Source organism: Bufo gargarizans, chromosome 9, assembly GCF_014858855.1.
Source record: "Bufo gargarizans isolate SCDJY-AF-19 chromosome 9, ASM1485885v1, whole genome shotgun sequence".
In the NCBI taxonomy this organism is placed as follows: Eukaryota; Metazoa; Chordata; class Amphibia; order Anura; family Bufonidae; genus Bufo; species Bufo gargarizans.
Window position 1 is genome coordinate 37,953,718 of NC_058088.1, and position 14,004 is coordinate 37,967,721.

General features: G+C 42.4%; 1 protein-coding gene across 2 annotated transcripts in view; it reads left to right on the forward strand.

The window, feature by feature from the left end:
- The window catches only part of DOCK11 (dedicator of cytokinesis 11), a 266,917-nt gene that overhangs the window by 218,511 nt on the left and 34,402 nt on the right, over positions 1-14,004 (forward strand). For both annotated transcript variants that reach the window (XM_044269084.1, XM_044269085.1), the window contains 2 exons: positions 10,629-10,751; positions 13,548-13,661. In XM_044269084.1, coding sequence (XP_044125019.1) covers positions 10,629-10,751; positions 13,548-13,661 — 237 coding nt within the window. The remainder of the gene's footprint in view (positions 1-10,628; positions 10,752-13,547; positions 13,662-14,004) is intronic.

A 14,004-nucleotide genomic window follows, 5' to 3' on the forward strand; every position in this document is an offset into this window, starting at 1 on the left:
GGCGGTACTGGGCTCACTAAGAAGAAAAAAACGCCCCTCTGGGCACCTTCAGGACACATTTACATATCGATCAAAGTCGTTTTTTGCACTAACTGCTGGACGGATTTCAAGATAAAAGAGCACAGCTTAATCCAGGTAAGCTGTGCTGCATGGCTGCTTTTAAATCGTTTTTTGGCTGAGGGGAGGTGACAGAATCCCTTTAAAAAAAAGCAACAATACTGTAAATGGGACACATCTGTCTGATGACAAGGTCACAACCAACTCAGTGTTTCTGTGGAAGCTTTGGTTTTTAATGTAGGGGAAGTTTACATTCCTGGTGTATTTTTATTTAACCACACTGACATATGTTGCTGCATCTATGTATCCTCCCAACCTGAAATCACCCTGAGTCAGTCTGTGCTCGGAGACAATGTATAACTATTATAGCGGAAATGCCATCAAACAGCATGCATTAGGGACTGTCACTGGGTTCACCCCTATAGCCAGTGGGTTTATTAGCTCTTAAAGGGCAACTGTCAGCAGATTTCTACCTATGACACTGGCTGACCTGTTACATATGCACTTGGCAGCTGAAGGCATCTGTGTTGGTCCCATGTTCATATGTGTCCGCATTGCTGAGAAAAATGATGTTTTAAAATATGCAAATGAGCCTCTGGGAGCAACGGGGGTATTGCTGTTTCTCCTAGAGGCATCTGCTGCACCCTCTGCACTTGGATTAACAGGGCCAGGCAGTGAAAATGTCATCACTGCCTGGTTGCGTTAATCAAAGTGACGAGGGTGCGGCAGATGCCTCTAGGAGAAACAGCAATACCCCCGTTGCTCCTAGAGGCTCATTTGCATATTTTAAAACATCAGTTTTCTCAGCAGTGCGGACACATATGAACATGGGACCAACACAGATGCCTTCAGCTGCCAAGCGCACATGTAACAGGTCAGCCAGTGTCATAGGTATAAAACTGCTGACAGATGCCCTTTAAGAGGACAAACCTCCCTCTGTGCTCCTCACAGTTATTCACAGGCTGCTGTGTATGCAGATCGCATGCCTCATGAATACACCAGACTTACGGGGAAGGGGGGGGGGGGGTGAATTTATTAAGACATCAAGGCATTTTTGTTGTGCATAGTGGGCACAGACCTATTAATAATTATTGCACATCTTCTGGAGGTCCATGTGCCAGAAAATGAAGTCTGCACTAACAAGGAGCTGGTATAGATTTCTGCTGCAATGTATGTCACACATATTGGTAAATGTATCTAGGGTGTCAGAAAAGTCACACATTTTAGTGTATAATGGGACTTTTGTGACTTTTCTACACTAGAAATCTAGTGTAGAAGTTTAATAAATCCCCCCATATGTGTCCTGAGTGTTAGCTAATATTTTTGGGCCCTTTTCAGGAAATGGAAGCGCACACCTGTCCCTATGCCACGATGCCCCTACAGATCTGCTTTAAATACATATGTTAAAAGGAAACCTTTTGTCAGCTTTTGATAAGCAAATAGACAAGTATATATTTACCTATGTAAAAGCATACTGCAAAGAGCCCCAAGATCAGGCATACTAGGTGGTAATAGACATTGTGCTGCAATTTTATATGAGAGGAACGGAGAGATTGTTTTTCTTGTAGAAGTCTTTGGAAGCAGAATTGTTCTTGAACATGTTCATCAGAATAGGATTTAGAGAAATCCATGTGCTTCCAGCCAAAACAACCCAATTCAGAAAAATGGGACTGATTATCAGTCACAGAAATGGTTGTCACAAATCTGATGCATGGGAAACCAGTCACTTGAGAAACCACGAAGAGGCTCCACGTTGAAAGGACATTTTTTGAAGAATCAAATTTTCAAACATGCGGAAAGTTCAAGTTTCTTAAAATATTTAAATGCTATTATATCTGTAATTTTATCTGTAAACCACGCTGATATATTAGGTCATCTCTTTGTATTCTCCCCGTCTGAAATTTACCATGAGTCAAATTGAGAAATACTGTGATGAAAAGGTTTTCTGCGTAATAGTACTGTGGAAAGTTACCAAAAATGTATCACTTTGAACTTAATATTTTATCTATATTTTAGCTATTAACTCATTTTCTCAATAAAAGCTGACGCTGGTGTTTAAAGGGTTTTCCAGAAGTAGATAGGTCATGATGACCATCAGGATGGGTCATCATTATCAGATCGGTGGGGGTCCGACTCCCAGCAGCCACAATGATGAACTGTTTGAACTCCCAGAAAACCCCTTCTATAGTTTTTCTCATACATTACATGAACTCCTTACACTGTTGGCCGTATCTGCAGACAGCTCGCACCGTCGTACTGGGGTCTGTTTCAAAATGAGACGGAAAAAGCCCACTAGGGTTTACAAGGAAGTACTGGCAGGTGATAGGGCTAGGCGGACTCTAAAAGAACAGAAAGAAAAGGAAGTTAGAGCGAAACAGAGAAAATACCACAGGAAGATGTTTGGCAGTGAGAAATGTCATGAGACTAAATTGAAACTGATATAGTAGATTTAGGTGGCACTCCATGATGAAATAGGTGCTTGCGGTAGGGCCCCCAACCCAAATAATCAGCATGAGAAACTTCAGCATACCAAAAGGATGTTGATGCTTGAAAAGTCTATTGTATACAAACACAGGAAAAGTATTACTGTATGACCTTTTGGTCATGAAAAGAGCTTTTTCAAACACTATACATGCAAAACGTTAAAAAGACAAAATCTGAAAAGTGGCAACCAAATAATGGAACAAAAAGAATGCATAATGAGGAGCCAAAATAGGGTAAATACAGATACAGTCGAGCTAAACCTGATGGCTAAGGCTACTTTCACACTGGCGTTTCTGAGTCCACCTGTGAGATCCGTTTCGGGGCTCTCACAAGCGGCCCAAAACGGATCAGTTTAGCCCCAATGCATTCTGAATGGATAAGGATGCGTTCAGAATTCATCAATTTGGCTGCGTTTGGTCTCCGTTGCGCTTTTTAGGCAGACACTAAAACGCAGCTTTCAGCGTTTTGGTGTCCGCCTGACGATGCGGAGCCAAACGGATCCGTCCTGACTTACAATGTAAGTCAATGTGTACGGATCCGTTTTCACAATATGGTGAAACTGAAAACTGATCCGTCCCCCATTGACTTTCAATGTAAGTTAAGACGGATCCGTTAAGACTTTTTTTTGAATGAATAATGCAAACGGATCCGTTATAAACAGATACAATCGTTTGCATTATCGGTGCAGATCCGTCTTTGCAGATACAAGACAGATCCGCACCGAGCACAGGTGTGAAAGTAGCCTAACACGTTAAGTAAAGAATGGTAAGACAAAAATTACGAATTTGTCCATGGATTTCAATGGAGTAGAGATGAGCGAATGAAATCCAACTAAGTGGAATTCGATCCGAATTTCAGGATCAATTTGATTTGCTGCGAAGCCGAATTTCTAGTGAATCAATTTAACCTAAAACCTCCTCCATTTGCTTGCGACGGGCCGCCGCCATCTTGATTAAAGTTCACGGCTGAAATCCTATGCGTGTTGGCATACGCCATCTGGCGTGAAGACGTCGTCTTGGGCAGAGCAAGATTTCGAGCCAGATCTTCAAGAAGATGGAGGCGGCTGACCTGTCGCGAGCAAATGGAGGAAGTAAGTATGATTTAATTAATTTTTTTCTGTTCATTTTGTACTGTTTTTACTTTGAGGTGCCGCGATCATCGCAGCTCCCTATCATTGCACCCACTAAGTAATTAGTCATGAAGCAGAGCAGGCGAATCGAATTTTCCAAAACTTTGTTCATCTCTAGTCACTAGGTAGCCCTGTGTTATCAGAGTCAATTTTAGCTCGGCTACATCGGTAATAGGCAAAGAAAAAGGATCCAGTTCACCACCGCTCCCTGGGACCAACGTCGGTGCACGGAAAGACTTGGAGAAACATCAAAATATAGAAGTGAGCTGGACAAAAAAAAATAGAAAAAAAAAACTAAGAGAAGGTGTCACTATGCAGATATTTGATTGTCGTTCAATCGTTGAATGCTTTTGCATTAGTCGATGATCACTTTTACGATTTTTGAAAAATGAATGAAGCCAGCAAAGGAGGCAATATGGACATTCACAATACATTAGTAAGTGCCTTGTATTAGCTTCATCTACATGATCAATTCCATTTGCTGAAATGAGTCAACCCCTTTAAGGTCAGCAATGACAGATCCCCTTTCTTATATTAACAAGCGGCTGTTTTGCTGAACTCTTGTACTAAACAGCTCCAGCACTGGGGAAGCACAATACTCAGTGCATACCTACGAGTCCTGATATTCATGAGCATGAGTTCCCACCTCTCCTGACCAATCTGACTGCAGTAGGAAAAGAACTGTCAGTGGCAGGACTGGAGCTCTTGAATATCAGGACTCATCAACATGCACTGGAGCTTTTAGGACTTAACAGTTAGGGCAGCATAAAACTTGTGACAGATTCCCTTTAAGGACATCATGGGTCCCAAGCTCTACATAATATGGAGAGAGATTTAACAGCTGAACATGGTCGCTGCAGGGCAGATGTTCTACTGGCTGTGGCAACTCCAATCTGTAAGGGGATGTCTGTGATGACACAAAACCAAAACAGGCCTCAATATAACAACAAATCAGGGTATGTATATTTACCAGAACAAATACCTATAATGTTGCTCACTCACAAACAACAAAGACATACCCAATATACTCCAAAATATATCCACTTTATTGCATAAAAATCCATGTACACAAAATATAACAATATAATAGTAATAATGAAAGGAAAACGACAGATAAGGGTGCCAGAATCACCTGACCTATGCTGCTACTACCCCCAAAAAGATCTTCCACATGTCAAGAGTCACCATCTCCAAAGAATATACACTATAAAACATGAATATCACAAAGCGGCCTACCTGTTACTGCCTGCATAGTTATATCCCTCAGTACGGGTAGATACCTATATCGAATTCGGATTTAGGAAGTGTGTAATAACACTTCCTGATAAGTATTGCCCAGAACAATGGTACAGCATGAGCCCAAGAATAAGCAATGGGACAGAGAAAATGGGGGAAGAAATAGAGAAAACAGAAAGAAGGAGAATGAAAAACAGAAAAAAGAAGAAGAAAGGAGAGAAACCCCCCTAAAGCCACCACCCACAACCTAGTCAGGAAAGCCAATAACAGTGTGACCAAAATTTGTCACAAGTTGCCACAATATCAGGGGTAGACTGAGAACCGTCAGGGCCCCCGGGCAAAATAGATCAAGGGCCCCCTTCCAGGCCCCACCGATGTTCCACCTCCAGCCACGCCCATGTTCCGCCTCCAGCCACTCCCATACCCCGCCTCCACTCGTGGTCACACCACGATTGTTACACCCATGATCCCATCACTACAGAAATACAGCGCCCCATACCTCCTACATCCAGTGACGTCTCCTTTGATGTAGATGTTCTCTGTTCTCGTCTTCTGCTTTCAGACCAGACCACCATTTTGTTGCCATTTTATGTCTCTGCAGTTTGACAACAAAAAAAAATCTTAGTTTACTACTTTTCCATCATCTTCCCATCTACTGGACAAATCATCCTACTACTGTCACATCTGTGACAGGTCTCAGAAGGTCTGAAAGATTATCTACACATTAGTGATCTGACAGCCTCTTTTAGTTTCACTTTGTCTGTGTGTTGCTGTTATGTCCACACCTCCTGTTCAGGTGTGGATCATGTGACCTTTACCTTGCCCTATTTAGTCTGACTTTTCCGATCACTCCTTGCTTGGGATAGCTTCATTTGGTCTTGGAAGAGCTGGAGTGTGTTTTGTGTTGAAGTCCTGTTCATCCTTCATCCTCTGAAGTTAAGTGTTTCGCTTGTCGTGTTTTGTATACCCCCCCCCCCCCCCCCCTCCGGTTGTTTACTAGGCGTCAGTGAGATGCTAGTTCCTTCACCAGGGAAGGAACTGGTGGTCTCTGCCCCGTCATTATCTTTAGGGCATCTGAGGGTCACCAGGGTTTTCTAGGTTCCCGTGTATGGGTATCTCTACCATCGAGAGGTGCCCATACGGGTAGGAGTTAGTGCCAGGTGCAGGGTTTTACAGGTGGTGGCCCTTTTCCTTCCCTAGCAGTGAGGCCTAGTGTCTTTCCCCTTCCTTCTTGATTGTCTTTTGGTGTTCTCCCCTACTACATTCATGACAACTACCCCCAATACTGTGCCGCTGTGCTCCCCAATACTATACTACAGAAACAGATAATACCCCTGATAATACTAGTACCACACAGAGCCCCCCATATAAAATACCCCTTCTTTGTGGTCTTTGTAGAAGCCCCCATAGTTCCCCATAATAATGTGCCAGTAACAAGTGCCCCCCATAGATGCCCCACAATCACGTGCCAGTAACAAGTGCATCTCCATGCCCCCCATGTGCCAGTAACAAGTGCCTCTCTTCCCCCCATGTGCCAGTAACAAGTGCCCCCCCATGTGCCAGTAACAAGTGCCTCTCCCCCTCATGTACCAGTAACAAGTGCCTCTCCCCCCCCCCCATATGCCAGTAACAAGTGCCTCTCTCCCCCAATATGCCAGTGACAAGTGCCTCCCCCCCCCCATATGCCAGTAACAAGTGCCTCTCCGCCCCATATGCCGGTAACAAGTGCCTCTCTTCCCCCCCATGTGCCAGTAACAAGTGCCTCTTCCCCCCATGTGCCAGTTACAAGTGCCTCTCCCCCCCATGTGCCAGTAACAAGTGCCTCCCCCCATATGCCAGTAACAAGTGCCTCTCTCCTCCCCCCCACCCCATGTGCCAGTAACAGATAGTCCAGTATAAAAATAAAATAAAAAATACTTTCACTTACCTCCGCTGCGATGCAGGCGTCTTCCGGCCTGTGACCCGCGCTGTACGGCTCAGGCGTCATTACGTCATTGCGCCTCCTGCACCAGCCTCTGATAGGCTGTGGGCCTTGTGCCGGCAGCCTATCAGAGGAACAGGGAATGGAAACGCCTCTCCCTCCCCTGCCCTACAGCACATCCATCTGTGTCGCTGTCCTGAGGACGGCGATACAGATGACCATGGAGATGAGCGCTACCACAATGGAAGCATTCATCTCCCTGTCACCTGCTGACGCGGGCCTTCTTCCCGGCCGGGCCCTCAGACCACGTCCGAAGTGCCTGACCACTCAGTCCGCCCCTCCACAATATTATGTACAATACATACCACAGGACATGATTGGGGGTGTACAGAGCAGCGCAAGTCAGCAAGAATACCTCAACGCGCGTTTCGCCCTGCTTTATCATGAGGTAATGATGTGTAACCCAAAGCCCCTTTTTAAATCCAAAAAAGGGAGCCAAGTATTGATAAATTACTTACATAAATCACATCAGCTGTTGTATCCTACAGAGCGCACCCCCACCTGGTGAAGCGCACCGCAGCCAACCTATGGAGACGACAGGCTCATCAGGAGGAGGGGTGGAACTTATGCCATGCGTTCCAGCCCGCCTCCCAAGGAGACATCTCGGCGTCCCTGCGTGACCCGACTCGGAGTGCACCACAGCAATGCGCAACAACAGCTGACAGGGTAACCAAGCAAACCCATATACAATCAACTCGGCGCCCGTTCCCTGTCACTACGAGACCGGACCAAGGAAGCAAGAAGTAAGAAAAAAAAATTGATAGCAAGAATATGAGAAAGTGAAGTGACCACATGGAAGAAGAAAAACAAAAAGAATAATAGTATGGGATATAATCTTGCGCGGTATTAGCGCTACACAAACATAAAAAGTATACCCACAGTGATATATATGTAAATGTCACCACTAAAAGTGACATAGTGCTAAAACATAAATACTGATACAGTGCAAAAAATGCATGATTATAATAAAATACATGATTATATCTATAGAAATAAGTGTACACACTATCAATAAACGCAAAAAAATATAATTATTATAAATCAATTAAAATACATAATAATACAAATGTGCAATCATGATTGTGTATAATAAAATACAGTAAGTGCCAAAATTCATGTGACAATGCCAAACATAATAAAAATAGAAAAACACCTAAAAAGTATCACATTTCCATATCCCACAGATGATAGTACATATTAATAATTCATGTATATTCCTCATAACCAAACAATGAACTCTTCTCTCACTTTCCATTCTATTCAACACGTTCTTATGGTCACATAAATTCTGTTCATAGCATAGTTATTGTTGCAATATTCAAAGGGCGATTACGGCTAAAAAAAAAAAAAAAAAAGATATATAAATAAAGATACAAGACATCATAAAAACACCTATAAAAAGGATTTGAAGCTGGGGGCCTCATTGAGCCAGTGAGGAGTCACCGTGTTGAGCAATACCATCCACTTTGTCTCTTTTTGGGGGAGACATCGTTTAATGTCTCCTCCCCTAATCCCTAACCTCACCCGATCTATCCCGCTCTGTAGGATACAACAGCTGATGTGATTTATGTAAGTAATCAATAGCTGTCGCCCTTTTTTGGATTTAAAAAGGGGCTTTGGGCTACACATCACTACCTCCTGACGAAGCAGAGGCGAAACGCACGTCGAGGTATTCTTGCTGACTTGCGCTGCTCTGTACACCCCCAATCATGTCCTGTGGTATGTATTGTACATAATATTTTGGCAACTTGTGACAAATTTTGGTCACACTGTTATTGGCTTTCCTGACTAGGTTGTGGGTGGTGGCTTTGGGGGGTTTCTCTCTTTTCTTTTACTTTTCTTTTTTCAGTTTTTCATTCTCCTTCTTTCTGTTTTCTCTATTTCTTCCCCCATTTTCTCCGTCCCATTGCTTATTCTTGGGCTCATGCTGTACCATTGTTCTGGGCAATACTTATCAGGAAGTGTTATTATACACTTCCTAAATGTGAACTTGATATAGGTATCCACCCGTACTGAGGGACATACCCATGCAGGCAGTAACAGGTAGGCCGCTTTGTAATATTCATGTTTTATAGTGTATATTCTTTGGAGATGGTGACTCTTGACATGTGGAAGATCTTTTTGGGGGTAGTAGCAGCATAGGTCAGGTGATTCTGGCACCCTTATCTGTCGTTTTCCTTATAGTATTACTATTATATTGTTATATTTTGTGTACATGGATTTTTATGCAATAAAGTGGATATATTTTTGATTATATTGGGTATGTCTTTGTTGTTTGTGAGTGAGCAACATTATAGGTCGATGTCTGTATATATGAGGTTCCAGTTTCAGCTAGATCCATAGCTGTATTGTATTCTCATGACTCTACAACTCAACCACATTGCGCAGCATTTGATGCTGTGTACGGGTTATAGAACTAAAGTTACATTCTGTTTATTGTGGTTGACATTTTTATTTTGTGTCTATTTGCTTGTTATGACTATAAGTAGCTAAAGTATTTGTATCTGTATTGTCATTCTTTATTTCTAAGAGAATTAGGATCATTTGTACTCCAACTGAGTCCTGCACATTGTAATGCCCTACATCCATTTGCGCGGGGAGGTAGCCACATAGACACAGTCACTCACCATTATAGTCTGTAGTTAACAGGAACATCCAAGCTAAAGTACTGGGATTATGTGCAAATTCATTAGTCTTTGAAACCCACGGTGTACAGATAGAGACCATAAGAGGAGCACCCTCAGGCAGCCTGTGGCCCACCACTCTTTTAGAAGGTCTGTTTACTCTCGTTTTCCTTCTCATTCTTCCATTTTTGTTGCATAGTTTTTCATAGTTTTGTCTTCCCGATTTATTTAATTAAATGTAACCTCTTCTTTAAGCTAGGGTGTGTTCAGGATGATGTGCAGTGTTAGTTTTCCGCCACACATAGAGTTTTGAATTTAGGCCAAAAAGTTTGCTATGTCCCCTACGTGGCTTGTGGTAAACTGCAAATGGGACTTCTTATGGCTGGCTTTCAAAAATGGCTTTCTTCTTGACACTCTTCTAAAAAGGCCAGATTTGTGGAGTACACAACTAAAAGTTGTCCTGTGGACAGATTCTCTCACCTGAGTTGTGGATCTCTGCAGCTCCTCCAGACTGGCCATGGGCCTCTTGGCTGCTCCTCTAATTAGTGCTCTCCTTGCCTGGGCTGTCAGTTTAGGAGGACGGTCATGTCTTGGTAGGTTTGCAGTTGTGCCATACTCCTTCCATTTTCAGATGATTGATTGAACAGTGCGCCGTGAGATGTTCAGAGCTTGGGATTATTTTTTTTTATAACCTAACCCTGCTTTACACTTCTTAACTTTATCCATGACTTGTCTGGTCTGTTCCTTGGTTTTCATCATACAGAACAGCTGTAGTTATACTGAGAATAAATTACACACAGGTCGACTCTATTTACTAATTAGGTGACTACTCAAGGCAATTGGTCACACTGGATTTTATTGAGGGGCATCAGAGTACAGAGGGCTGAATACAAATGCACCCCACACTTTTCACTTGCTACTTTGTGTTGGTTTATCACATAAAATCCCAATGAAATACATTTACGTTTGTGGGTGTAAAAATGTTGAAAAGTTCAAGGGGTATGAATTATTTTTCAATTGCCTGTATATAAAGAGAGTAAAAAGAAATAACATGTAGCATAGTTGTAATAAGTAACGATGTATAGTCTAAGATTTTTCACTGTTTTTATCCCACCAGGAGGTGTTGGTGGAGCTGCTGGAGCAATGTGTGGACAGCTTGTGGAAAGCAGAGAGATATGAAACCATATCCGAAGTGTCAAAGCTCCTGATTCCAATTTATGAAAAGAGGCGAGAATTTGAGGTTTGTGATGAGTTATTTATGTTGCAAGCACAACCTTGGTTTATTTGCTTCTAGAACGTCCATAGACTTGAATGGAAAAGCCATGCACATCTACAGCCAACTCTACCTTCAAGCTCTGTCTGGAAGAGGCAGATGTTGGGCACCCCACCTAACGAACTGTTCTCCCAATGAATAAACCCCCACCTCACCGTCTATGAATGTCGATGGTGGGAAAACTCCTAAAATGTCATCACTGATGTGATACAGCTGTAGTAGCACAAAGTTTTCTTGGTTACTGTAAACACATGAGAAAACTGTGTGGCAGCATTTCATAGACGTAGAGCCTTTAGAGAGGTAAACCCAAACATAATAAGGCTCGTGGATTAAATCTGGAATGTGACTAAAACGGAGAAATTAAGAAACAAAAGCATTACATGCGGTAAGTCAGGCTGTCTTAAAGGGAACCTGTCACCTGAAAAGCGCATATTAAACCGACCACAGTACCTTACAGTATCCCCCAGTGTGTTGCTCATCATGTATTTCTTTCCTCTTTGTGTTTCTTCATACTTGTTAAAAACGCAGTTTTAATGTTGGTTGGCGCTGTCTCCGAGTCAGGCTTGAAGTAAAGGGGGCAGCGGCCTCCTTGCTTCAAGTAAAGCTAAGCCCGCCCCTTACCCCTCCTCTCTACAATTAGATGGACATGCGCATGCGCTAGAAGAGCGCGATCATGGCAGCATGTCCATCTAATTGTAGAGAGGAGGGGTAAGGGGCGGGCTTAGCTTTACTTGAAGCAAGGAGGCCGCTGCCCCCTTGACTTCAAGCCTGACTTGGAGACAGTGCCAACCGACATTAAAAAGAGGAAAGAAATACATGATTAGCAACACACTGGGGGATACTGTAAGGTACTGTGGTCGGTTTAATATGCGCTTTTCAGGTGGCAGGTTCCCTTTAAACATTGTGATATTTGTACACAGGGCCTCTAATGATTGTTGTTGATACATGGTAACATGTAAAGACAAATGTTTATATTATATTTATATATTAGAACTGGATTTAGAAGGTAAAACCTAGATATAGCTGCATGCCCATGGCTGCCCCACCACTGAAAGTCTCTTCATGCATCTGGTCATATATGCAGTTTTTCAGCCAAAGACAGGAGTGGATCCAGCAGGAAGGAAATGTATTAGTGCTTCCATTATATTTTCCATTCATTTTGAATCCACTTCCGACTTCTGCAAAAAAATTAAAAATAATAACTGCACTCAAAAAACTAAATGTTGTATGTGAAAATACCCTAAATTTATTCACACATTATCAGGAGATATAATTGTGGAACAGCACAATGCAAAGACAAGATGCTCCAGATAGATCAGCCAAGCTGACAGATTTTCTATTTGAAGTGTAACTGTAATATGTTTTTTTAATGTGTACGGATAACTTATTGCTGCCGCTCTGTACATTCCCAGCCTATCTTTGGATAGTATTGGGAAGATAAGGAGAGGAGCAGGGCTGCGGTATGCAGTGCTGACAGTAAGTATACAGGAACATAGACACTATTGATGCTGATCGCTGCAACGCTGTACTTATGTTCCCAGTACTAACTAAAGACATCTTAGATTGCTGACAGCGATCAGCACAGGCAAAAGATAAGCAGTCGGCAAGTAAACTGTATTACACATTTAGGTTGGCAGCGCTAGTGTGGGAAAGAGGAAAATGCTGAGACAGGGAAACCAGAGGCAGGCTGAGAAGCCTTTGTATCATGCAGTTATCCTCTCCATTATGTTAGCACAGTACAGCAGCCTGCATTGTGTATTTCAGTGCAGCTTTGCATATTGAGAGCAGAGGAATGAGCTGCAGTAGGAAAATGAAAAATGGTGTTCTGAACTTCTTACATGCAGTAGTACTAATGTATCCCTGCAGATAATGGTTACAGATCATGGTTACAGAATCCCTTTAGGCCTCTTTCATACAAGCGAATTTTCGTCAGGGTGTAATGCCTGAAGCAAACAAAAAGGATCCGGACTGAATCCTGACCTATTTATTTCAATGGGTCTGTGCACTTTTTTCTTGCATCATTCCTGCGTTAAGGAAAAATCGCATCATGTTCTATAGGCCTCATGCACACGGCCGCTCGGATGTGGACCCATTCACTTCAATAGGGGCGCAAAAGATGCGGACAGCACTCCGTGTGCTGTCCGCATCCGTTGCTCCGTTCCGTGGTCCGCAAAAAAAATATAGCCTGCCCTATTCTTGTCCGCGCTTTGCAGTTATATTAAAGTCTGTCCGTGCCGTTCTGCAAAATTGCAGAACTCATACGAACGTTTTCCGTGTTTTGCGGATCTGCGATTTGTTATTCTTCAGTTTTTTTCATGAGTGCAAAAAACGCATCAAAAATTGCATCCGCAAGGCAAAAACAGAAACACTGAATGCAATCGCAAACAAAACTGATTGAACTTGTGTGCAAAACCATCACTTTTTTCCTTAACAGACCCTGAGAGAATCTGTAATGCTCATGTGAAAGAGGCCTAAAAGTAGGTTTCTGAGACCACCATATTGATGACCTATCCATAGGATAGGTCATCAGTATGCGACTGGTGGGGGTCCAACACTTGGCACTCCGCCAACCACAACTCCATACATTGTGTAGTTGCCCAGTTAAGTTTTTTATGGATATGCAATTAAACCTTAAAGAACATGTTGTTTCTCTGCAATAAAATGATGCTTTCAGCCTGATATTTTCCGTAAAGTCAACGTGTGAATGTATTACCTGTTTGCCTCCTTCTTTTTGGTGACTTAATTTCTTTTTTAATCACTTAGAAACTCACACAGCTCTACAGGACTCTCCACAATGCTTATACAAAAATTCTGGAAGTCATGCAGTCTGGAAAGCGGCTTTTGGGAACATACTTCAGGGTGGCCTTCTATGGCCAGGTAAGACAAATATAATTATGGTATCATTTATCATTGAATTTTAAAATTGATGTCAGTTTGTAAGATAAAAAATTATATAGTTACATAGTAAATACGGTTAAAAAAAAGACATACGTCCATCAAGTTCAACCAAAGGATAGGGGGGGACATGAATCCCCAAGTAAATCAACAGCTTTGGGAAATAGTAGTCTGCTTTTAAAAAAAAAAAAAAAGTTTTGGCTCCATTTAGTCATAGGTAGTAGGATTTTTTCATACTTTCTTTTTCAGCATTTTAATCCACATATAAAAAAAACTAATTTTTTCAAGCATTTTATTTGTGGTGTTCTAAGAAAAAATGGCACAT